Source organism: Alternaria atra (genome assembly GCF_907166805.1).
Source record: "Alternaria atra isolate CS162 genome assembly, contig: 37, whole genome shotgun sequence".
In the NCBI taxonomy this organism is placed as follows: domain Eukaryota; kingdom Fungi; phylum Ascomycota; class Dothideomycetes; order Pleosporales; family Pleosporaceae; genus Alternaria; species Alternaria atra.
This window is the reverse complement of record NW_025091336.1, coordinates 293,680-313,547: the sequence shown is the minus strand read 5'-3', so window position 1 is coordinate 313,547 and position 19,868 is coordinate 293,680. Positions and strand designations below refer to the sequence as shown.

At 52.9% G+C, this 19,868-nt stretch overlaps 4 protein-coding genes across 4 annotated transcripts; 3 read left to right on the top strand and 1 right to left on the bottom strand.

Moving 5' to 3' along the window:
• Window positions 1-1,904: 1,904 nt before the first annotated feature.
• ALTATR162_LOCUS11828 (uncharacterized protein) lies at window positions 1,905-3,232 on the top strand (the record flags this gene model as incomplete). Its single annotated transcript, XM_043319470.1, has 3 exons — window positions 1,905-2,382; window positions 2,433-2,490; window positions 2,548-3,232. 3 exons carry the CDS (start codon window positions 1,905-1,907, stop codon window positions 3,230-3,232), a joined length of 1,221 nt encoding a protein of 406 aa, XP_043175405.1.
• A 1,391-nt stretch (window positions 3,233-4,623) lies between these two features.
• ALTATR162_LOCUS11827 (uncharacterized protein) lies at window positions 4,624-11,499 on the bottom strand (the record flags this gene model as incomplete). The annotated part of the gene is made up of 2 exons (XM_043319469.1): window positions 4,624-5,823; window positions 5,863-11,499. The coding sequence occupies 2 exons, from the start codon at window positions 11,497-11,499 to the stop codon at window positions 4,624-4,626; spliced, it is 6,837 nt and encodes a 2,278-aa protein (XP_043175404.1).
• A 1,370-nt stretch (window positions 11,500-12,869) lies between these two features.
• On the top strand, window positions 12,870-14,134 carry ALTATR162_LOCUS11826 (uncharacterized protein; the record flags this gene model as incomplete). The annotated part of the gene is made up of 2 exons (XM_043319468.1): window positions 12,870-13,082; window positions 13,274-14,134. The coding sequence occupies 2 exons, from the start codon at window positions 12,870-12,872 to the stop codon at window positions 14,132-14,134; spliced, it is 1,074 nt and encodes a 357-aa protein (XP_043175403.1).
• Window positions 14,135-14,909: 775 nt separating this feature from the next.
• On the top strand, window positions 14,910-19,201 carry ALTATR162_LOCUS11825 (uncharacterized protein; the record flags this gene model as incomplete). The annotated part of the gene is made up of 2 exons (XM_043319467.1): window positions 14,910-15,312; window positions 15,381-19,201. The coding sequence occupies 2 exons, from the start codon at window positions 14,910-14,912 to the stop codon at window positions 19,199-19,201; spliced, it is 4,224 nt and encodes a 1,407-aa protein (XP_043175402.1).
• Window positions 19,202-19,868: the final 667 nt, after the last annotated feature.

Genomic DNA, 19,868 nt, shown 5'->3' with positions numbered 1-19,868 from the left:
AATTAAGAATTCCGGTTCAATTTTTGTAGACTGCGATCGTCATGACAGAGGCATCAGAATTGTCCCCAGCCACCACGTTGAGGCGCAACAGGCCGGCTTTACTGTACGTGTCCAGTCCAAATGCGCATCTGACTCCCAGCCACCCACATGTTCAATTGGATGTGAACAGCACGCACATCGATCGTTGATCGCAGGCTAAATGTATACAACGGAGCTTTGGGCCAGGCTTTCGTCGCGATCAACGTTGGGGTGCCGAACATAGGGACAAGCAGACATTGATGATGCGTAGGGGACTACTATCTCCTTACTCACCATGATTTGCTGGGGCATTCCGATGAAAGCTTCGCGAATCTGAGGAGTAAATCGTTCACCTTCCAGATGTGACCACTTCAACTATGAAGTTGTTCCGATGTTGGCTCTACGGACAGTCCACCCGCTTGCCCAAGAACTGCTGAAATGAACCAAGAAGCGGCAAAAGATGTCCGGAGAAGTTGATTGAAGAATTATTCTTTACGGCCACCAACTTTTCGAGATGATAAAGTGGTGACTGACGCCGACCAACTTGCAACCGTAACCAAAAGCTGGTCATCCTCTGCTGATTGGATCGATAGGAAAAGTAAGCAACATCATCACAGGTTTCAGTACAAGTCAAGAAAGTACAAGAGTATCGTTTTGAGCGTGAGCATAACCATCACTAAACGTTCATCCGTCTTTATGCTTTGCCGATGTATACGATGCACCAGAGTTACGACGAGGCACGATGATCCTTTTTGTCGAACTCACAGCCTACTGTTAGACTTATTACTATTCGATGATACAGAGTGCAAGATATAGTAGAGTTATATTGTATTGTCTATGTTAAATAGACAAATCGCTACCTTCTTAGCTACGATCTCGTATCTCTACTTATACTCGCAATACTGGAGGTCACATGATGGAGCGAACCACCACGTCCTAACACCTACCACACTTATCATAACAGCAAAGCGATTAGCTGGTCACGTCATATCATTGAGGAGCTTTACGGAACACTACCTTCCTTATCACATATTTTCTGTTTTGCAGCCAAAACATATGCACTGCGCTCAAGTGACAAGCCGACTAAATCAGCAGTGAGCAAGCTCCTAGACTCCTTCTTGCTTGATATTATATCAACTTCTATTCCAGTAAAAGGCTCAACAGTACGAAGGCTCAAGAAGGGATCTGCAACTATTGCAACATCCACGAACACAAGGGTGGTAATGTCGAGACCGAGAAGAAACTCGACAAGGCGGAGGCTCTACAAAAAGGAGTAGCAGGTCAAATAGGTCCAACGCCTACAAAAGCTAAGGTAGCGAAGGATGAAAGGGAGGCTGATGTCAAGGGCTAAGTAGGAGACGACAAGCTAGATATAAGGTTGCTTCTTGAGGCTTGGGCAGAGCTGAGAGCATACCATGACTACAATCTCTTGGTCCACGCTGGGCAAATCCAGAGATGTCTTGGTTAAGTTTGCCAACGTATCGGCTTCAGTCTGCTATCATTGCAAAACACTACCTCAGCAAGGTTCACTTCCGCGTATTTACATCGACTTATCCAGTCTCAAGAGAGAATGCGAAATCGAGAAGACAACTAGAGCGAGGATCAGGTTGGGATGCATGGACTAGCCAGTGGCCAAATCGGGCTACCAGTATCATATGCTCTTTCGTTCATCAATCGCATGAGAATCGTCAGGGACACTCTGGGTGTAGGGGAGTGAGTCCTGGATGTTCCTTTGACTAAGCACGGACTATAGATTCACTGTTAACCTTCGGTCGGCTCGCGAAATCCGCTCCACCAATTTACAACCCCACCTTCTCGGATACCCCTTCTCCACACTATCTGCTTGACAAATCGCAACCTGATTTGGCCCCTATTACAGCAAAGACATGGCGACATTTGCCCCTCCAGCCCGCCGCGACGACTTCCTCTACTCCTCCATCCTCTACGCAGACCCTGGCGGGCATCACCACGCGCGCGCCAGTGTCGCCGAGCTCGCGGTTCTCCTCCGTTCGGAAGCGCCCAATCTCTACAGCAAGGGTAGAAAGCCTGAATTTGCGACACCAATGGAAGACCAGGTGTGGCATTTCTATTCAGCCCAGCTCATTCACTACGGATTGCCGGTCACGAAGGACAAGAACGCGGCAAAAGTGCGGCTCCTCAATGCCATGAATCAGCTTAAGCTTGAGGTATCTGTGTGGGTGTTAAAAGTAGAGAGCGAACTAAGAGCAGAGTGGGAAGCAGGAAACAGGAAACTGAAGAAGGGTGGTAGTGTGATGAGCAAGAAGGCGACTAAGTCGAGCGTTGCTCGTGATCCAAGCATTGGTAGTGCTCAAGGAAGCATAGCTAGCACTGTTAACGTCTCTGGTAGGCTTATAAATCCTAGATGTCTCAACGGTGCTGACACTATACTATAGTCAACCTAACCTTGGCCTCAGGAGGACTATCATATGACCAGTATATGGATGCGCAGCAGTAGAGCCAAATCACCCCTAAGAAGCCGTCGCCAGCCAAACCTAAGCGCGTCAATAGCAATGTCTCCAGTCCGATAGTGACGCCACAGAAAGCAGCAAGAGTCAAGAAAGAGCCAGTGCCAAAGAAAACACCCATCAAGAAGGAACTTGTCACCAAGCGATCTCCCTACACTGTCAAGCAAGAAGACCGCGTCTCAGTACCGTCATCAAGCCCTTCGCGTCCTCGCGCCAAGCAAGAGCAGTACGACGCAAAGTCAATGCGTTCCTCTCCCTATAACAAGTCCGCCCCGTACCAGAACTACTACCAGCCCGAGCCCTCTCTCCTCCTCAGCGGTACATACTCTATCTCCTGCGAAACTGTGAGCTCCACCTTCAACGACTACAACCTTGACCTCACTCTCGCTCGTGATTCCTCCCGTGGCATCTGGTGGGCGACATTCCGCTGGGGCGCTTGGGACAGTATCATCCAGATGAATCCTGGTCCTAGTGATTCCGATAGTCTAGGTCAACCTTGTTCGCTTGGCTGGCGTCTTCGTGATCTAAGGACCGGACAGCTGACGTTTGGTCGTAAGTGCACCGGTACTATGACTTTCTTCGCAGATGGAACGATAGATGGGTGTCTGTACGAGGTGCCGGGTGTCAGTGACTTGGGGTTTGAGGGTAGGAGGGTGTCTGGCGGGAGCTTGGAGGATGATCTGAAGGATGAGTGGGATGGGGTTGTTGCGGAGGCTTATCGCCGTTGAGATGTAGGCGGGTTGAAAAATCACTAACTTTTGGTAAAACTGCTCAGTGTCTACATCATCGAGGGAGGGAGGTTCTCTTGCTGTCACTTAGTGTGTATATGCACTCCTGTGACCCTGCAGGATATCAAGATGTTCGTCTCGCCAATCTGTTTCGAGTAGAATCTTCTAGTCTCGACTGTCACCAACGTGATGCACATATCTGCCAACCCATGGCCGTCAATCTGAACGTACCATTATCAGCTCCTTCGTGAAACAAACACTTTCCAAATCTTTCAGACTGTGCCAATCCTAATTAAACACTGAGCCCCTCAATTACACTAGGGATCGGAATGCAGTGGGCCTGACCATGGCGGCGGGAACCTAACGTAAGAAGGTACATGTAGATACGACAATGATTGGCCCACGCACAAGAAAAGATATCGAACACCTCGACGTCCACGCTAGAGATTTCAATGCACAACTCAGCTCTTTCATGCACCATACGTAAATCAAAACGTGTTTCTATTGGAAAGGCTGAGAAGAGTGGCATAAATGTTAGCGTCATAATGATTGGACCAGATTTCGTCACGTTTACTGCAAAGCCTCCAAGAATCGTCTCTTCCGCGCTAGAGATTGCAGTGCGAGTTTGCGAACCGCCGCGCCACAAAGTAGGCAAAGTGGCGCATGCAGTCAGCACATTAGCCTGGAAGCTCGATCGACTATGATATAAGGACGTACCAATGAGAAGAAAGACGTCTACTCGTCTGCGCTAAGGATCGCAGTGCAAACTCGTTGCATTCTTTTGCCTTCTCACCTTCTTACTTCTCTACTCAGGCTGTCGATTGGTTGTATACCGCGAACTGAAAGATGTCATGGACATTATTGGTCGGTCGAAGACTTATCGCCAGCCTTGCTGTAGAAGAAATGGCCGATCATTCAAGCTAAGATTGCAGTGCAAGGGGTCGAAAAGCGTTGATAGACTTTCGACCCCATTCTCAGGTCATCGGAACTGTTCCTCAACGCTAGCAATTGCAGTGCATCCAAGAAACTCGGGACTAGTACACGTTCACATTTGCAAGGCTACATGCAGACGTTCGTTCAAACATTTCGCAATTAGCTTGACAGCTACGTATAATACACTACAAGTTTCTACAATAAAAGTTCAAAAAGCCTTCTCTTTCTGCGCACCAATCACTCGCTCTGGTATAACAAAAGCAACGCAAAACGAATACCACCCAACGCCAAAGCATGACTACCGCGCAGTATCAAGGTCGTCCTTTTCTCTTACAAACATCAGAAAGCAAGGCGTCTAGAAACATGACACAGAAACGCTAGGCTATCTATCAACACACAAAAGAAAATATATGCGTAGAGCTTGGAATGTCCGAAAACTCCCGTATTGAGTCGACTGCTCATCGCTGCCATGGGCCACGATCTTGCGGATGTCGCACTCCGCTTACCCAGTCCATAGGCCCTGCAGGTGGCCGTGGATCATGTATGGATCCCGGTCCTGAGCTAGGTACTTGTGGTGGCGGCGGACCCCTCATCTCTGCTCTTCCTCGCATGATGCTATCCCTGTAATGCGCATCTCGTGCATCTCTTTCGCGCATCTCCCGTTCCCTCACATCTCGCTCAGCTTCTCTTCGCATGTGCTCGTCACGGTTCATCGCTGCCTGGTGTTGAGCTTGGGCTTGTTCCTCGCGGATACGATCTGTCATGCTGCGATCACGAGGATCGCGCATGAATCGGTGTGGCTCCTCGGTAGGACGTTGGCCGTAGAGCGAGTGGTTTGCTACACCAAGCGACGAGTGCGGAGGGTGCTGCAAAGGTGGAGGTTGGCCATGCTCAGCCCTAGAAAGCGGAGTCTGTGAGCGTTGAGAGAGATACCCTCGATCTTGAGGCTGGAATCGCATATCTTCGTGCATTGGGGGACCTGTCGCACGTAAAGCAGGATTGGAAAGTTGTTCACGTAGATATTCAGTCCTTTGAGATAGCTCTCGACTCGTGTCGCGATCCGAGTGGCGAGGATCAAAATCGTGGGCATCACGAGGATCGCGAGGACGATAGGGCTCAGTCAGTCTGCTTAATCCTTGGAAAGAATGAGCTGGATGCTCGTTAGGCGTTTGCGGGTTTGAGTACGACAAATTTGCGTTCGAAGCCTGGGAGTGGTCGTTGCGTCCAGATGAGTCTCTCTGTTGTGCTATGTGGCTTGTCGACAGATGCGGACTGGGCCGCATGCCCATAGGTCCAGATGGCGGTACACCACTTCCTGGTGGATCAACCTGGGCATATGGATTTGGCTGCAGAATCTGCGCTGATGCACTCATTGCTTGCGCATGCTGCGCCGCAGTGGTACTCGGGATACCATGTCGAGGCAACGATCCGGGTGGTCCACTTACGCTTGATGTGCGCGAATGCGGGTTCGGCGAATTGTTGAAGCCGGCAAGAGGTGGTGGTGTCGGGTTCTGACGCGGAGTGTTGTGCTGAGCAAAGACAGAACGGTGATTGCTAAAGATCCTCTCATTAACATTGGGCGGCTGAGGCAGGCCGGACGGTGTCGATGAAAGTGACGTGAGTTGTGGAGTCTGGGACAGTCCTCGGTGGAACGGCTGCTGTGTTTGCCAGCTATCACGCAGGCTTGGCCTGCTCACTGATGGCTTATCATCTGTCAAATCGATTGGCCTGTTCGATGCTGCATTCGGAAGCGAAGATTGTTGAGCATACGAGGATGGACGAGAATACGGAGGTTGAGCACCCATGGAATCTTCGTAGAGTGGACGTCGTGACGAAGACGAGTAGCTTTGCGTTGTGGGAGGAGGAGCGATTGGTGCTGATTGCAGAGGCGTAGATGTATGCGATGGTGGGCCTTGCTCGTTAGGCTTCTTACGTCTAGGCTCCTCAGGGTCGGTGTCATTAAGCAACGACATCAGGTTGGACTTGCGTGGCTCTGCAGCTGGCTTGGATATTACAGGTGGAGGAGTATTTTGCATAGGCGGTGGACCACGTTGAGGATGTTGTAATTGTGTATGCAGCATCGCTTGGGGTTGCGCCGGGGGAAGGCTGACAGGAGGAGGATTCCTAGGCTCTTCCTTAACAGGCGGCGTAAGAATCGTCGACTGTGGCGGCAGTTGTTGCGCACCATGGCTAGTGCCATGACTCGGAGAATATACATCCGCTGCAGCTTGATTGAGCGATTGCGCCTGCGATGGATGCCGGGAATGTGAGGACGGCAACGGACGATGTTCCGGTGACCTTAATCCAGAGTTTGAACGTACTGGCGGCATGATTGGCGGTGCCCTACCAGGAGCAAAAGGTCTGTGTTGTGACATTTCCTGTGACATCTGACGCCTGTGTTCGTGAAACCGGCGTTGATTCTCTTGTTCCTGCTGAACTTCGGGTCTACCCACGCCCTCTCGCTCTGCGTAGTGGAGCCCACGATATAGAGGCGAGTGGTGTTGCTCCTGTGCGCGAGGCTGTGGAGGTGCATGCTGTTGCAATGGTCGATGTGGTTGTTGATTGTTCGATGGTTGCGAAGGTGGTCGGGTCTCAAACCGTGAAGGCTCCTCCGAGAAATATCCAGCTCGTGGCCCCTGTGGCTGCGGCTTATGCTGCGACATGGAGTGCTGATGATGATGCTGTGGTTGTGTACGTTGAGGTGGAGCGGGCGGTGACTGCTGTGGTGGTATTGAGGGTACAGACGCAAGGCTAGTCTCTGGCAGGGCAGGATATCCGGGCGGAGGCACCATCGGCTTGCTTTGCATAGGTGCTTGAGCGATAGTGGAAAACCTTGAAGAGGGGGTCGAATGCGGAGGGGATACTTTGGGGAGCGCAAGCGGATTGGGAGGCGGGGACCCATGTTCGGGCGTAGGTGCGATGGGGCGGATAGGTCCCGCCTGTGTACTCTCGTATCGTCTTTTAGGTGCTGGAGTCGGTGTTGGGGGTGGTCCTAGATCATCACCTCGTTCCCTTCGAGCATCTGCCTCTTTTGCTACCTGCTCCAAGTCTAGCTTGCCACTTTCGACGAGACGCAAATACTGATTCTTGATCATGGTGTGCGTCTTGGTACCCATGTGGTTTGCGATTGCTATCCAGTCCGTGCCAAAGTGTGCAACGTTCTTGTCAAAGTCTTGTAGCTCGGAGACGGACCAATAACTAGACGGACCAGGTCTCGCGCCAGGCTGTGTCTTTGGTCGATCCATAAGGCTACCTGGCAAACCAGACAGCTGTTGTAAATCACCAGACAGCATTATTTGGTCTTCCATAGGGATCAGGGGCATAGGGATTGGCATATCACTCATGGGCCGTTTGCCAAGATCGTCTTCCATCTTGACTCCCAAGTTCTTGTCCTTACGGTCAACTTTGACAGGCGAACCCATGGGAGCCGCTGCGAGTGGCATGTTCTTCGCCTTCCGGCCAAGCTTGTCCTTCGCCGACTTTCCGCGCCGCATAACCTTCTCTTGTGTGTCGTCGGCATCAGTGGGCCTGCGTGCACGGCCTGGAATGGGTAATCCTGTGATCGGATCGAACTCAATCTCCGTTGGGCCAAATTTGGGTGCTGCCGAGCGCCTAGGTCGTCCAGTCTCAGTAACAGGCAAAGGCAATCCATCCTCTCCCGGTCCTTCGGGTCGGTCCATGTTAACAATAGCTCCACGGCCACGGCCAACCGCTCCACCACGTTTCCTAGAAGCCCGTGGTTTGCGGAGTTTGCCCTTGTATTCTCTGCCCCATTTGGTAGCATAGTAGTGATTGATACAGTCCTTGTAGGTACGTTCGGTTCCGACTTCTTTGTATAGGACTTCAGCCAGCTTGCCCCATTTCTTAGCATACTGATCCTTGTAGTTTTGTACCATTACTCGGTGTTCGTCGGGAGTAAAGTCATCCTCTGGCGGTTCGTAATGGAACACGAAGATTCCTTGGCCAGGTTCGCGCTGGAAATTAGTGTCGATGAATCTTCTCCGCTGAGCCTCAGCCTCGGTGAGTTCCAAGGGCAGATCAGCCTCTTTTTCAGGATCAGCCATGGCCTTCCTTGGTTCCTTGTTTTTTCCTAACTTCTCCTCTTCGGCAGTCTTTAGAGACTCTTTGATGACGGCCTCCAGATCAAGCTCAGTAGCCCATCGACTTGCATGGCTTCTTCGACCTGTAGGTGCCAGCGAACCATCCAGAATCCCAGTCATCGCCGCGTTCTGTACGTCAGGGGTGACAGCTTTCAGTGTCGGTTCGGCTGATGGCTGTCTGTCCTGGTCATCCTGTTCGCGCTCTTCGTCCAACGGACGAATGGCCACTCGCCACTCTCTGTATGCAGCTGCGTATCTTTCGAGTATCTGATCGGTGTTTAGTTCAGGCTCGATACTCTTGCGCAACCTGCTGCGGATGGCATTCATGACATCATCAGACAGGTTAGGTCGATCATGTCCGATGTCTGATAGAGGCGTAGGGGGACCTGATCCTAAGTAGGGCAACGAGCTGAGGTCAGGTACGATCTCCTGCTCGGCAGAGGTCTCACGTCGCAGACGAAGTGCCATTGTTGCAGGCGCGGCCGATCTTTCTTCAGTCTCTTCTTTGTCTTCCATCTCGACATCCTCGGACTCTTCAGCTTTAGGTGTCGGCAAATCTGTCGTGATGCTCTCTGGAAGCGGCTGGGTAGTGACTGGCTCCACGGGAAGTTCTTGCGCAGGTGAGGGATGTGACTGTTCCTGCACTTGTTCCTGTCTTTGTTCCTGTTCCTGCTCCTGAGGCAAAGGTGTGTTTATTTCTTCCGCGAGCTCCGCGTCTGGCTGTGTCTGTGGAAGATGGTCGACATTTAAGCATGACAGCAAAACAATTTCTTGCAAAGGTGTCGTAGCACGTAAGTGTGGGGCACTCAAGTCAACCCGCTTGGCTTCCAAACGCGCCCGTTCTCGGTTGTATTTCGCTTCAGATTCAGCGAAGTCGTCTTCGTCAAGATCAAGATCATCATCAGAGTCTTGCAAAGCTTCTGGAGCGGACGAGGCAGCCGACATAGGTGGTTTGGGCATGCGAGGTGACGCTTCCGCCATGACTACATCAGAATGCCGCCTAGTCTCGATCGGGGTAGGCTTGGGCGAGGGCGCCGCAGGGCGTTCTGCAGATGCTGCACGTTCTCTTGGCCGTTCGGGTTCAGTTGATATGCGTGAGAATGACGGCGACACCGATTTTGCTTGCAAATTTCTTTGGGTTTGTGTTGCCGAGACACTGTTCTCAAGTCGAGGGGCTTTAGGGGCAGTGCCAAATGGTCGTTCACGATCTTCCGCTGGAAACTCGCGCTTAGTAGGAACCGAAGGTCGATTTGAATTGAACCCAGGTCGCACCCATTGCATACTCTTCGGCCCTCCGCTCAATGGGCCTCTGACTGGAGGAAAGCCAGGCCGGTCTGATTGCGGATATGATGGAAGCGGCCTAGGAGCCATTGGTGTTCGGTCAGCTTTCGGACCTGTGGGGATGTTCGCGGGCAAACTTTGTGGTGAAGTATTCATCGCAGAGCCTCCTCCACTAACGCCACGAGGACCAAAACCCGAAGCATTCGCACCGGGAGATGCATCTCGAGGAACGTATTGTGGCAAAGTCGCCCTGGAGAACGAGGGCGATACATTAACCCGCAGAGCTGCTTGAGGAGCTGTAGGTGGCGCACGCGGCCGTGGAGCAGGGCCCTGGGGAGGGGATTTTGCTGGACCCGACGGCGCATTAGGAGCCGTTGGAGGGACTGGTGGCATGACAGAGGGAGCTTTGGGGGGCGCGGCCATTTGCGGCGACATTGGAATTTTGGCAGCTACAATGTCTGAGGCTGGTGCATCAGTGGCCTGAGTTGAAGCAGCAGGAGGTGGGATAGAGGGTGGTTCCATACGTGCTGGAGCTGGTTGCGCCATTTTGTTCTCTTGTTTGGGTGCATCTGCAAGCAAAGGACGATCCGGCGCCCGATCGGCTTTTGGTCCGGTAGGCGGTAGGGTAGAAAGGCCTGGAGGTATCGCCGCCTTTGGTGCAGTCGGAACTACAGCGGGCTTCACGGGGGTGACAGGAGTCGCAGGCGCAACAGGAGCATTAGTAGGAACAGGATTAGACTGGACAAGTTTCGATGGCGCTACTGGAGGAACGCTTGGTTTATTGTCCGAGATAGGCGCTCTCCAAACATTGGATCCGCCGAAGGCTGGGATGGAAGCAGGAGGCGACGAGGCACGCGGAGCATATCTCTCTCTGGACGCTTCTGCACGGCTAGCTAGAAGAGCCTCGTCTTTACCTGGCTCCCGGCGAGGATCCTTAGCAGAGAGAGGATCAATAGCAAGAGAAGATCGCCTCGAGTAGGAATCCCCTTGTGGCCCCAGCCTGTCGGATGGAGATGCGTGATGAGATAAGTGCGGTGTTGGACCTGTAGGTGTACCGGGCAGATGCCGCAGATCAGAAGGACCCGGGCCTCGGTGTGTGTCCAGTGCCCGCAGTCCAGGTTTCGCAGCACCTGCTGGGCCAATATAAGAGTCGTATTCTCTAGGAAACCTTCGATCATCGCGCTCTCTCCTGTCGAAATCGCGTTCTTCCCGGACATCTCTCTCTAGGCGTCTCGGAGGCGTCCGACTCCGCGGTCGATATGTCCGTTCTGGGATGCGATCACGGGAGTCATGATGTCTGTCCCGGTCATCGTTGTGGAAATTTCGGCCGCGTCCTGCAAAGCCACCTCGCCCCCGTCCGATACCACCGCCACGATATAATAATGCCGCACCAGGAGGTGGGGGGTCAGAGTAGGTTGAACCCGCAGAAGGGGGACCGTCTCGAGAACTCCGTCGGGCGCGATTAACATCCAGATCTCGCGGCCCAAAATCCCTCTGATCGCGGGGGTCTCTTGAGTCACGAATAGGTGACCGCCTTGGTGGAGTCGGCCGTCTCTCACGCCGATCAAAGTCACGATCTCGGTCGCGATCTGCTCTCCAGGAGTTTTGAGAATTGTGCGGGAACCCCGGGCCACTGCTCAATGGGGGTGCAGTTCGCAACGGCGTTGCTTCACCACGTCCAGCAAATCCTCGGCCTCTTTCGTCGCGTGGCGCTGCAGACGCGCTTGATGGTGGACCCACCGGTGGGCCACGTGACGCATCAGCAAGTGATGATTTGGGACCTTTCGGAATCTCTCTTTGAAAGGCCCCCGGCTCTGCATTTGGTCTGAAGGTCTCGTTACCCCTTGGGGGGTATCCGCCGCCAAAGTTGGATGGCCTTCGATCCCGGTCCCGATAGGGCGGGGACCTGTCTCGAGGATATCTGCCGTTCTCCGGGTACCGTGAGGCAGACATGTTGGTGGTTTCTTACTGTAAAAGGAACTTGCAACTGCGGCATGGGCACTAGTGAAGGTCGTATGTCAAAGCAGGCCGCGAATCTCCGTCGTTGTAGCAGGTCTGGATCGCGTGCAGTAACGTCGTAAGAGCAGCTGTTGCACAGAGAAAGGGAAGTTCCTAGGTATAGTGTCGTGTATCGATCTTAAACGGTATGGTATAATGGGTCGAAAGAATTGCTGTGTCCCAGACTGACGATGGCAACAGGATGTCAATCGAAGTTCGTGTTTGCAAGCCGTGGTAGACGAGGCGCTAGCGGCAGGGCCCGTGCTTCGAAACCAGGAAATTAGGAAAAGCGCCAAACCCCCGATCCGTTGTGGAACAGGTGCAGCTTCTCGGCGCCGGGAGCTGAGATTCGATCTGTTACTGTCACCTTTACGCCCAAAACGCCCTTTTCGTGCTGCAAACGCGTCAAACTGGTGCTGAAGATCAGGTGAAGTCGTCTGAAGATAATGGTAAGAGCTGAGAAGCGCGTGGCAGTCAACAAAGGCAGTCCGGTGCCGTGTTGAAGATGTTCTGCAGCCCGTTGACGTGGCGCTGGGTCTCTTTGTGAGGGAGACCCGGGCACGTGAGACAGCACCTGGTCGATGCTGGGAATGAAGAATAGAGTGGCTCTTTAACCAGACCGCGCGCCGGTGGTCAGTGGCAGCATGGTGTTGTGGAGGGTGTCGTTGTCGCAAAGTAGGAGAAAGGGAACGTCGAGGAGACCAGACACGAGAACGAAGCACTGACCTGCACCTGGGCAGCCATGACGGATGCCTGCAAGTCAAAATGGACGCCCCGGCTGGCCTGCAACGGCCTAGCGAGGGGAATCCATTCAAGCATGACAGCCGGTCTCTGATTGGTTCCAGATTTGAACATTCTCGATTATCTGCAGGGGTGGCAGCCGCTGGTTTTGCTTCAGATTCCAGCCCTGGCTCCACTAGGGGATTTTGATGACGATCTCACCCAGGCCCTTCGCCAACACCAGCAAGACATCGCTGCACGGCAGACGAGGGACACGATGCACGAATGGAAGGCCGTCTGTAGCACTGTGTGACGACGCAACACTGTGACCCTTCCAGACGTTGATGACAAAGGGCTGGCACCCTTCTCAGCAGGATCGACCCGAGGACTAGCCACAGATTTGCAGGGATTAGAGTGCCATGCGTTAGCTCCAGTCCACGGGTGTGGGGGCTTCTTTTTCCTCAAAATCTGCCGCCGCACCGACTCACAAATAGCACATTACGAAAGCTGCAACCGTCGAAAGCACGCCGAGCAGCCCGAATACAAGTCGACATATCGAGGCAGTGCTGCTGCAACGACTGTTCACCACAAAAACGCCTATCGCCATGGCTAGCAGCTCTTCGGCCCCTACCGGCGCCACTGATGCAGTCTTGAAGCCATCCGAGCCCGTGCCTGAGGGTGCACAAGAGGTGCAGGGCATCGATTTCAACCAGTATGCGTCACGCAGCATCACCGTAGAGGAGCTTGTCGGCGGTTATGCCAACATGGGCTTTCAGGCGACTTCAGTGGGAGAGGCTGTGCGAATTATCAACGACATGGTAGGTTGCTTCTGCCCGGATTATCCGCATGCGCGTGCTGCGGCGTGTCAGCGTCAAGTGCGGAGACAGCACTTGCGTATGCCGGGAATCTCCCGTCCGTGCACTGTCCCGAAAGACGAAACATTTAGCCTGATTTGGCGACGCGACACCACCGTATTGAGAAGCTTGGGATTCTTGCTAATTAATAACAGCGCGCATGGAGAGACCCTGAGACAAATGACCCCACGACGATATTCCTTGGATACACGTCGAACTTGATCTCGTCGGGACTGCGCGAGACGCTGCGGTACCTGGTCCAGCACAAACACGTCTCTGCTATTGTGACGACTGCAGGCGGCGTCGAAGAAGACTTCATCAAATGTCTTGCGCCGACGTATCTCGGCGCTTTCTCTACTCCTGGCGCCGGACTGCGAGCGAAGGGCCTGAACCGCATTGGTAATCTTGTCGTTCCTAACAGCAACTACTGCGCGTTTGAGGACTGGGTAGTGCCTATCCTGGACAAGATGCTGGAGGAGCAGGAAGCAAGCAAGAAAACAGACGAGCCATTGTACTGGACACCAAGCAAGATGATCCACCGTCTGGGCAAGGAGATCAACGATGAGCGATCGGTCTACTACTGGGCATGGAAGAACGACATCCCAGTCTTTTGCCCAGCGCTGACAGACGGAAGCTTGGGCGACATGTTGTACTTCCACACCTTCAAGTCATCACCAGAACAACTACGCGTCGACATTGTAGAGGACATCAGGAAGGTAAACACGATCGCGGTGAGGGCGAAGAGGACAGGCATGATTGTCCTAGGCGGAGGACTGGTGAAGCACCACATAGCCAACGCCAACTTGATGCGCAACGGAGCCGACAGTGCGGTGTACATCAACACGGCGCAAGAATTTGACGGGAGTGATGCGGGAGCGCGACCCGACGAGGCTGTCAGTTGGGGGAAGATCAAGCTAGATGGGGATAGCGTCAAAGTGTACGCAGAGGCGACAGTAGTGTTTCCCCTCATCGTTGCGGCCACGTTTGCACGGGTCGAGAGATCGCAAGGCCAATGACAAAATACAACATGTGGCACTCCAACAGCTCGTGTAATCGTGATGAAGACTATGCTGTTGACTGAGATAAGTGGGCTGGTATGGGAGCCATGGCTGCTGTATGGAGCAACGTTGTTGGTGCAGAGAGCTGACGCAGGGAAGGCGCGGTCGGGCCCACCTTCCCCACTAGTCTCAAAGCTCTAGCGTGACTGCCTAGCCGGTCACTGTGGAGCGTTAATCGATAAGGGGAGCTGAGCTTCGTGATGATGACGATGGCGCCATGCCCGCGCAGCCTTGTGCGATGAGTCAACCTTCGGTTTGGGAGCTGCGAGAGGCTGTAAAGGGCGCAGAGCCTCCAGGTGGAAGGCGTTGACGCTCAAGCTCCATCGGTTCGGCATAGCGCAGCGCGTGGGCCAGCCGATTCCCAGGTAGCTTTACCGCCTCACTCTGTACTTCTGTTGGCATCGTGCCGCATGCTGGTAGGCTGCAGCCTTCTTTAAGCTCCAGCCACGCCCAGCTCCAGTCTGCCTTTCCCTGGATCAACTTTCTAATATCCAGCCATATCCCCAGAAGCACACATCCTCTGCTGATTATATCCATATACCTTCATCGACGCGATAACGCTACTAGCTTGGTGCACTCACCGATCAAAAGCAACACATCACCAACGTGCAGTCTCGTGCATAACTTCTCTCACCAATCCATCCGCTTGTACTTTTACTCAGCTATATCTTCACCTCAAACTGTCAAACGCTCCCTCTCCACTTTCACATGCGCCTCCACCTACACAGCAAACATGAGCGTCAGCGTAGAGCAACCGCTACACTTTAGCCAGCAACTCTCCAGCCCGCCGCATTCGCCAAACCACGTACTTCATGCGCACACGCCAGCTTCTCCTCAACCACCGCCACCACCGCCGGCTGCCGAATTGGATACGAGTAGCCCCACTCCCACAGACACGATGCCGCCCACAGGCCAGAACCATGATCGGGGCGATGCGGAGATGCAAGATGGAGATGAGCCCGCCCGTCGCGATGCTTCCACAAACACCATCGCCGTGGAGATCTCAGCTATAGATGAAGACGTTATGGATGTTACGCCGGATACCGAGACGGAGCTATTACTACCCAATGGCTCGTCTGAGGCACAAGAGGCTGCTATCACTACACCAACATCACCTGCGCCAGATGATGGGGTAAGTCAGATTCCGCATAACCGCGAAGCACTCCAACTCGCATGTTTGTTTACCAGTACTGACACAGCCCAGACGGAGACGATTATCCCCATAGACCCCCTCCACGCATTGACCCTGACGCGCTACCTCCACCTATCGATCCAAGCACACAGCCCCCGCCTCCTCCACCGCCAGTCGATCCCCCCCGCTCCGATTCAGAATCCTCAGATGACGAGGATGACCTTCCACCATGGCACCCGTTACCAGAAGACCTGTCGTCGCCTGATGAGGAGGAAGTGAAGGAGATCGAGGAGAGGGGCGAACACAGTGCGCTGGACCACGAATACTGGGAAGGCGAAGCATTCAAATCCTTGGAACATCCGGAATATATCCCTGGTGAAACAGGACGTATTCACTGGGCAATCGATGCATACAACGGCACTCAGGAGAAGCAGAACCATGAAGTGGTCATGAAGTCCGACATCGTCACTATCGGAGGTCACCAGTGGCAGATCAAATTCTATCCTAAGGGGAATGATTCGGATTACCTTAGCGTCTATCTCGAATGTTTAAGCGTTCAGGATGCGAAAGACAGCAAAGATGAGGAGATCAGCAAACACGTATCCAGCGGCGAAGGAGTTGAATCAAGAGGAGAGAAGAAGACCGACGATATCATGATAACAGCCGAACACGCACCAGCAGACGGTGCAACCGAGGCATCAGCTCAGACTGAGATACTTGCACAAGATCGACGGGACAGCACCAAATCAACATCGGAAGGAGTCCAGACGCCAGTGGTTGCTCAACACACGCCTCTTCCGCTTCTCGGATCGAAGAAGATGTCTAAGCGGAATAGCGTTGCCGCGCAGATATCGGTCGTTCTCTACAATCCAACAGAACCTCGCGTGAACTACTCGCGAAATGCTCTACATCGCTTTTGCAATGGCTCGCCTGACTGGGGCTGGACACGTTTCCACGGACCACATTACGACATATCTCGTCGTATGCCCGGTCAGCGCATGGCCCTCCTCCGTGATGACAAACTTGCCTTCACTGCCTATATCCGGGTTGTGGAAGACCAGACGGATTGCTTGTGGGAGCATCCAATTAGAGAGAACCCGTGGGACAGCTTCGCAATGACAGGATTACAAGGCCTTATGCTCGGGGAGAATGCTAGTGCGCCTGGCGGCAACATGATCTCTGCAATCTCTTCGTGGATGCTATTCAAGCCCTTCCGAGATCTGTTATACAGCATCGACATTCCAGACCCTAACGATGAGCCTTTCATTCGCCCTAAGCCACTGACCAGCGCCTTACAGCAAGTCTTATACATGCTACGAACTCAAGTCGAGCCTGGGGCTGGCCCAGTCGCTCTGGATGATATTCTCGATGCATTGGAATGGTACCGTATTCATGAGGGTCTTGATAAGCTGGATGTGATGGAAACATGGGAAGTTTTGCGTCTCAAGCTCGAGGAGGAGCTCCAGGGTACACCTCACGCTGCTCGACTACATGCTATCTGTGGACCGAAACGCGACTATTCAAGCGGTAGACCAAGCTACCGCGTACCTGTAGAAGGTGTCGACAGCATGCAGGATGCTGTTAATATGTCACCTGATTTCACTATTCCTGGACAGCCTCTACCAGAGTTATTGACGATCGAGCTGGACCGGCACAAATTCGACAGTGCAAAGACGCGTTCGCATATCAAGGTGCTGAACAAAGTGACACTAGACGATCGGATAATAGTCGCTGACACTCCCTACACGCTATACGGGTTTGTGGTTCATAAGCAAACACTTCAGTCTTATGTATACCAACCGATACTTCGACCCGAAGGACCTGATTCACGCTGGTACAGCTACTCTGATAGCAAAGATGAGAACCACGTCAAATGCCTTCCCAAACGCGAAGCAGTGGACACGCATGAAGGCAAACCTGGCAGTACTCAGATCGTTGGCAATGACCCCGTGGCATATATTGCAATGTACGTTCGAGACGATGTAACTCGCTCGGCATTCCTGTCAGACGCCGAATCAGAGCAGTGGAATGTCCCAGAGTGGATTAAGTTGGAAGTAGAATCCAAGAAGAATCCAAGTTCTCTTCCCCCAATGCCGCCACCTCCAATCGACGAGCTGAACTCTGTGGTCGACCAAGAGAAGGGAAAAGAAGTGGTAGCGGAGTCACCAAATTCACTGGACTTTCGTGTCATCGATTCGCGAGCATACCTAGAACACGAAGGCCCGGGTCTGTTCGATGCCTTTGATGCGCAGTGGGAAGCTAAAAGCTCACGGTACATCCATACACTGTCGCTGCTGAGCAACGACGGATGCAAAGAGATCCGCGAGAAGTTGATGGGTGTTCTAAATGACATCAAGGATCCGCGACAAATAAAGTTCTGGTTTATGGATCCAACACGAGGAGCGTTCGACCGGCCCAACTTTCTCAGTACTGGGATCATTGAATACTCTGCAGGTAGCTACAACCGATATACCGATACCAAAGAGTGGACTCTAGAAGACTCACCTTTTGCCTGTCGGAGAATCTGGGTACATGTCACCGAGTTTGAAAAGCTTCCCGAGCTTTCGAAAGCAGAAGAGAAGGCTCCAGAGGTCTCTCACGAGAGTGTATCTTCTTCATCTTTACAGGGAGCTCAGGCTGAGATGGATGTGATCCAAGTGGTTGAGAGTGTTGTCGAGCCATCTTCGAGTACCCCGCCACCGCAGATACCTCCACAGCTGGAGGATACGCCTATGAGCGACCCTGATGAGCCAGCTGCTGCGCAATCGGAGCAACTAGAACCTCACGCGTCGGAAGTCGATATACCACCACCGCCACCACCACCAACAAACAACATCGAAAGCAACGACACTGCTATGTTGGAAGTGGAGCTAACCCCCGCTGTTGACCCGCCAGCTGTTGATGTCCTAATTCCAGGCGCCGGCCCCGGTGACACCGAGATGGGCGGTACACAAGAAGACATGCCGCCACCACCACCTCCACCAATTGGGCTACCTGTGGAGGATCTACAACGACCTCCGCCAATTTGCAGCCCCACACCGGAGCCACCTCCAGATGAGATCTACTTCTTCTTGAAATTCTGGAATGCGGAAAAGCAAACCCTAGAAGCACGAGGATCGCACATCGCACTCAAGTCTGCTAGGGTGGACGAGACGATCGTGACATTGCTTGGGCTTCCCATGGAGGACAAGAAGAAGATGGAGATGTGCGAAGAGGATGAGTTAACCAATACGCGATCTCTGAAGCACCGCCGCACTTTTGCGCAAGTGGATCTACACAACGCGGGTATCATCATCGTTTCGTTGCCTCTCTCGGCTGAAAAGCGCAATGCGCTTGCAGCGCGTGCTGCCTTTACAGATCCTCAAAAATACCTTCAATTCCGCGCTTTCGCCCACAACTTTCCTCACAAGTTGCAAGGCCACTTTACCTACAACTACTTCTCAAGCGAATACTACAAGGGAGAAATTGTTAACGGCTATCCCCACGGCCACGGTACTCAGATCTACCACTCTGGCGCTACATACAACGGCTCTTTCCGTCTAGGCCAGCGCTACGGTCATGGTTTATACACTTTCCAGAATGGGGACACTTACGATGGTGACTGGGTCGACAACCAGCAGCACGGAACCGGCACCTATGTCGAAGCCGCAAGCGGCAACACATATGTCGGCGGATGGCAGAATGACAAGAAGTTCGGTGAGGGTGTTACGCACTGGAAGAACGCACAAGAATCTGAGCGTCTGTGCAGGATTTGCTGGGATGGAGAAGCGGAGGCAGCTTTCTATGACTGCGGGCACGTCGTTGCTTGTATGACTTGCGCAAGGGAGGTGCAGAATTGCCCGGTGTGTAGGAAGCGCGTGTTGAGCTCTATGAAGCTTTACTACGTGGCATAGCTTGCATAAGAGCTCGACTTTTGTTCGGCGACGTATACAGGAGATGTATGGCTTGGAGACGGGGGTCAAGGAGTTTTGGTTACAGTATCACGAGAATGAGATTAGGAGTATGGGATTAGGCGTGGTTATATATGGGTAGGAGTCTGATGGAATTGGTGCCGACATTTATTAGGTATCTCGATAGTTTCTTTCTATCACTTTATAGCAAGGTGCTAAGGGCGTAGTCGCTAGACGACTTTACAATTACTACCTGATTTTCTTAGCTTGATGATTTCGTGATTTTATAGAACTCTGATTTGATTTGACTTAAGGCAATGGGATAGTCACTCGAATGCATATTGGTACCGAAAACTTTGTCTCTTCTTCAACTTTGCTAAGTCTATTGTAAGGTGTACTGGATAGGCTTTGCGCGAGACTGAGAATGGACAAGTGCCTGTGTGCAAACAATCAGTTTTAAGCTCATCCTTAGTCCCCGCCGTCGTCGGGTGCAATGTCCAGCGCGGATGAGCTGAGCTGTCCACCTTATCCCTGTCAGCGCAGCCTTGCTTGTAGAGAATGTGTATGAAGGGACCAGGGGGCATATGGCAAGATGAACTGCAATGCAGTACTCAGCGGGGGATCCCTGTGCTCTTACCCGTTGCTGTCCTAAGCAAGCGCTGCATTACAA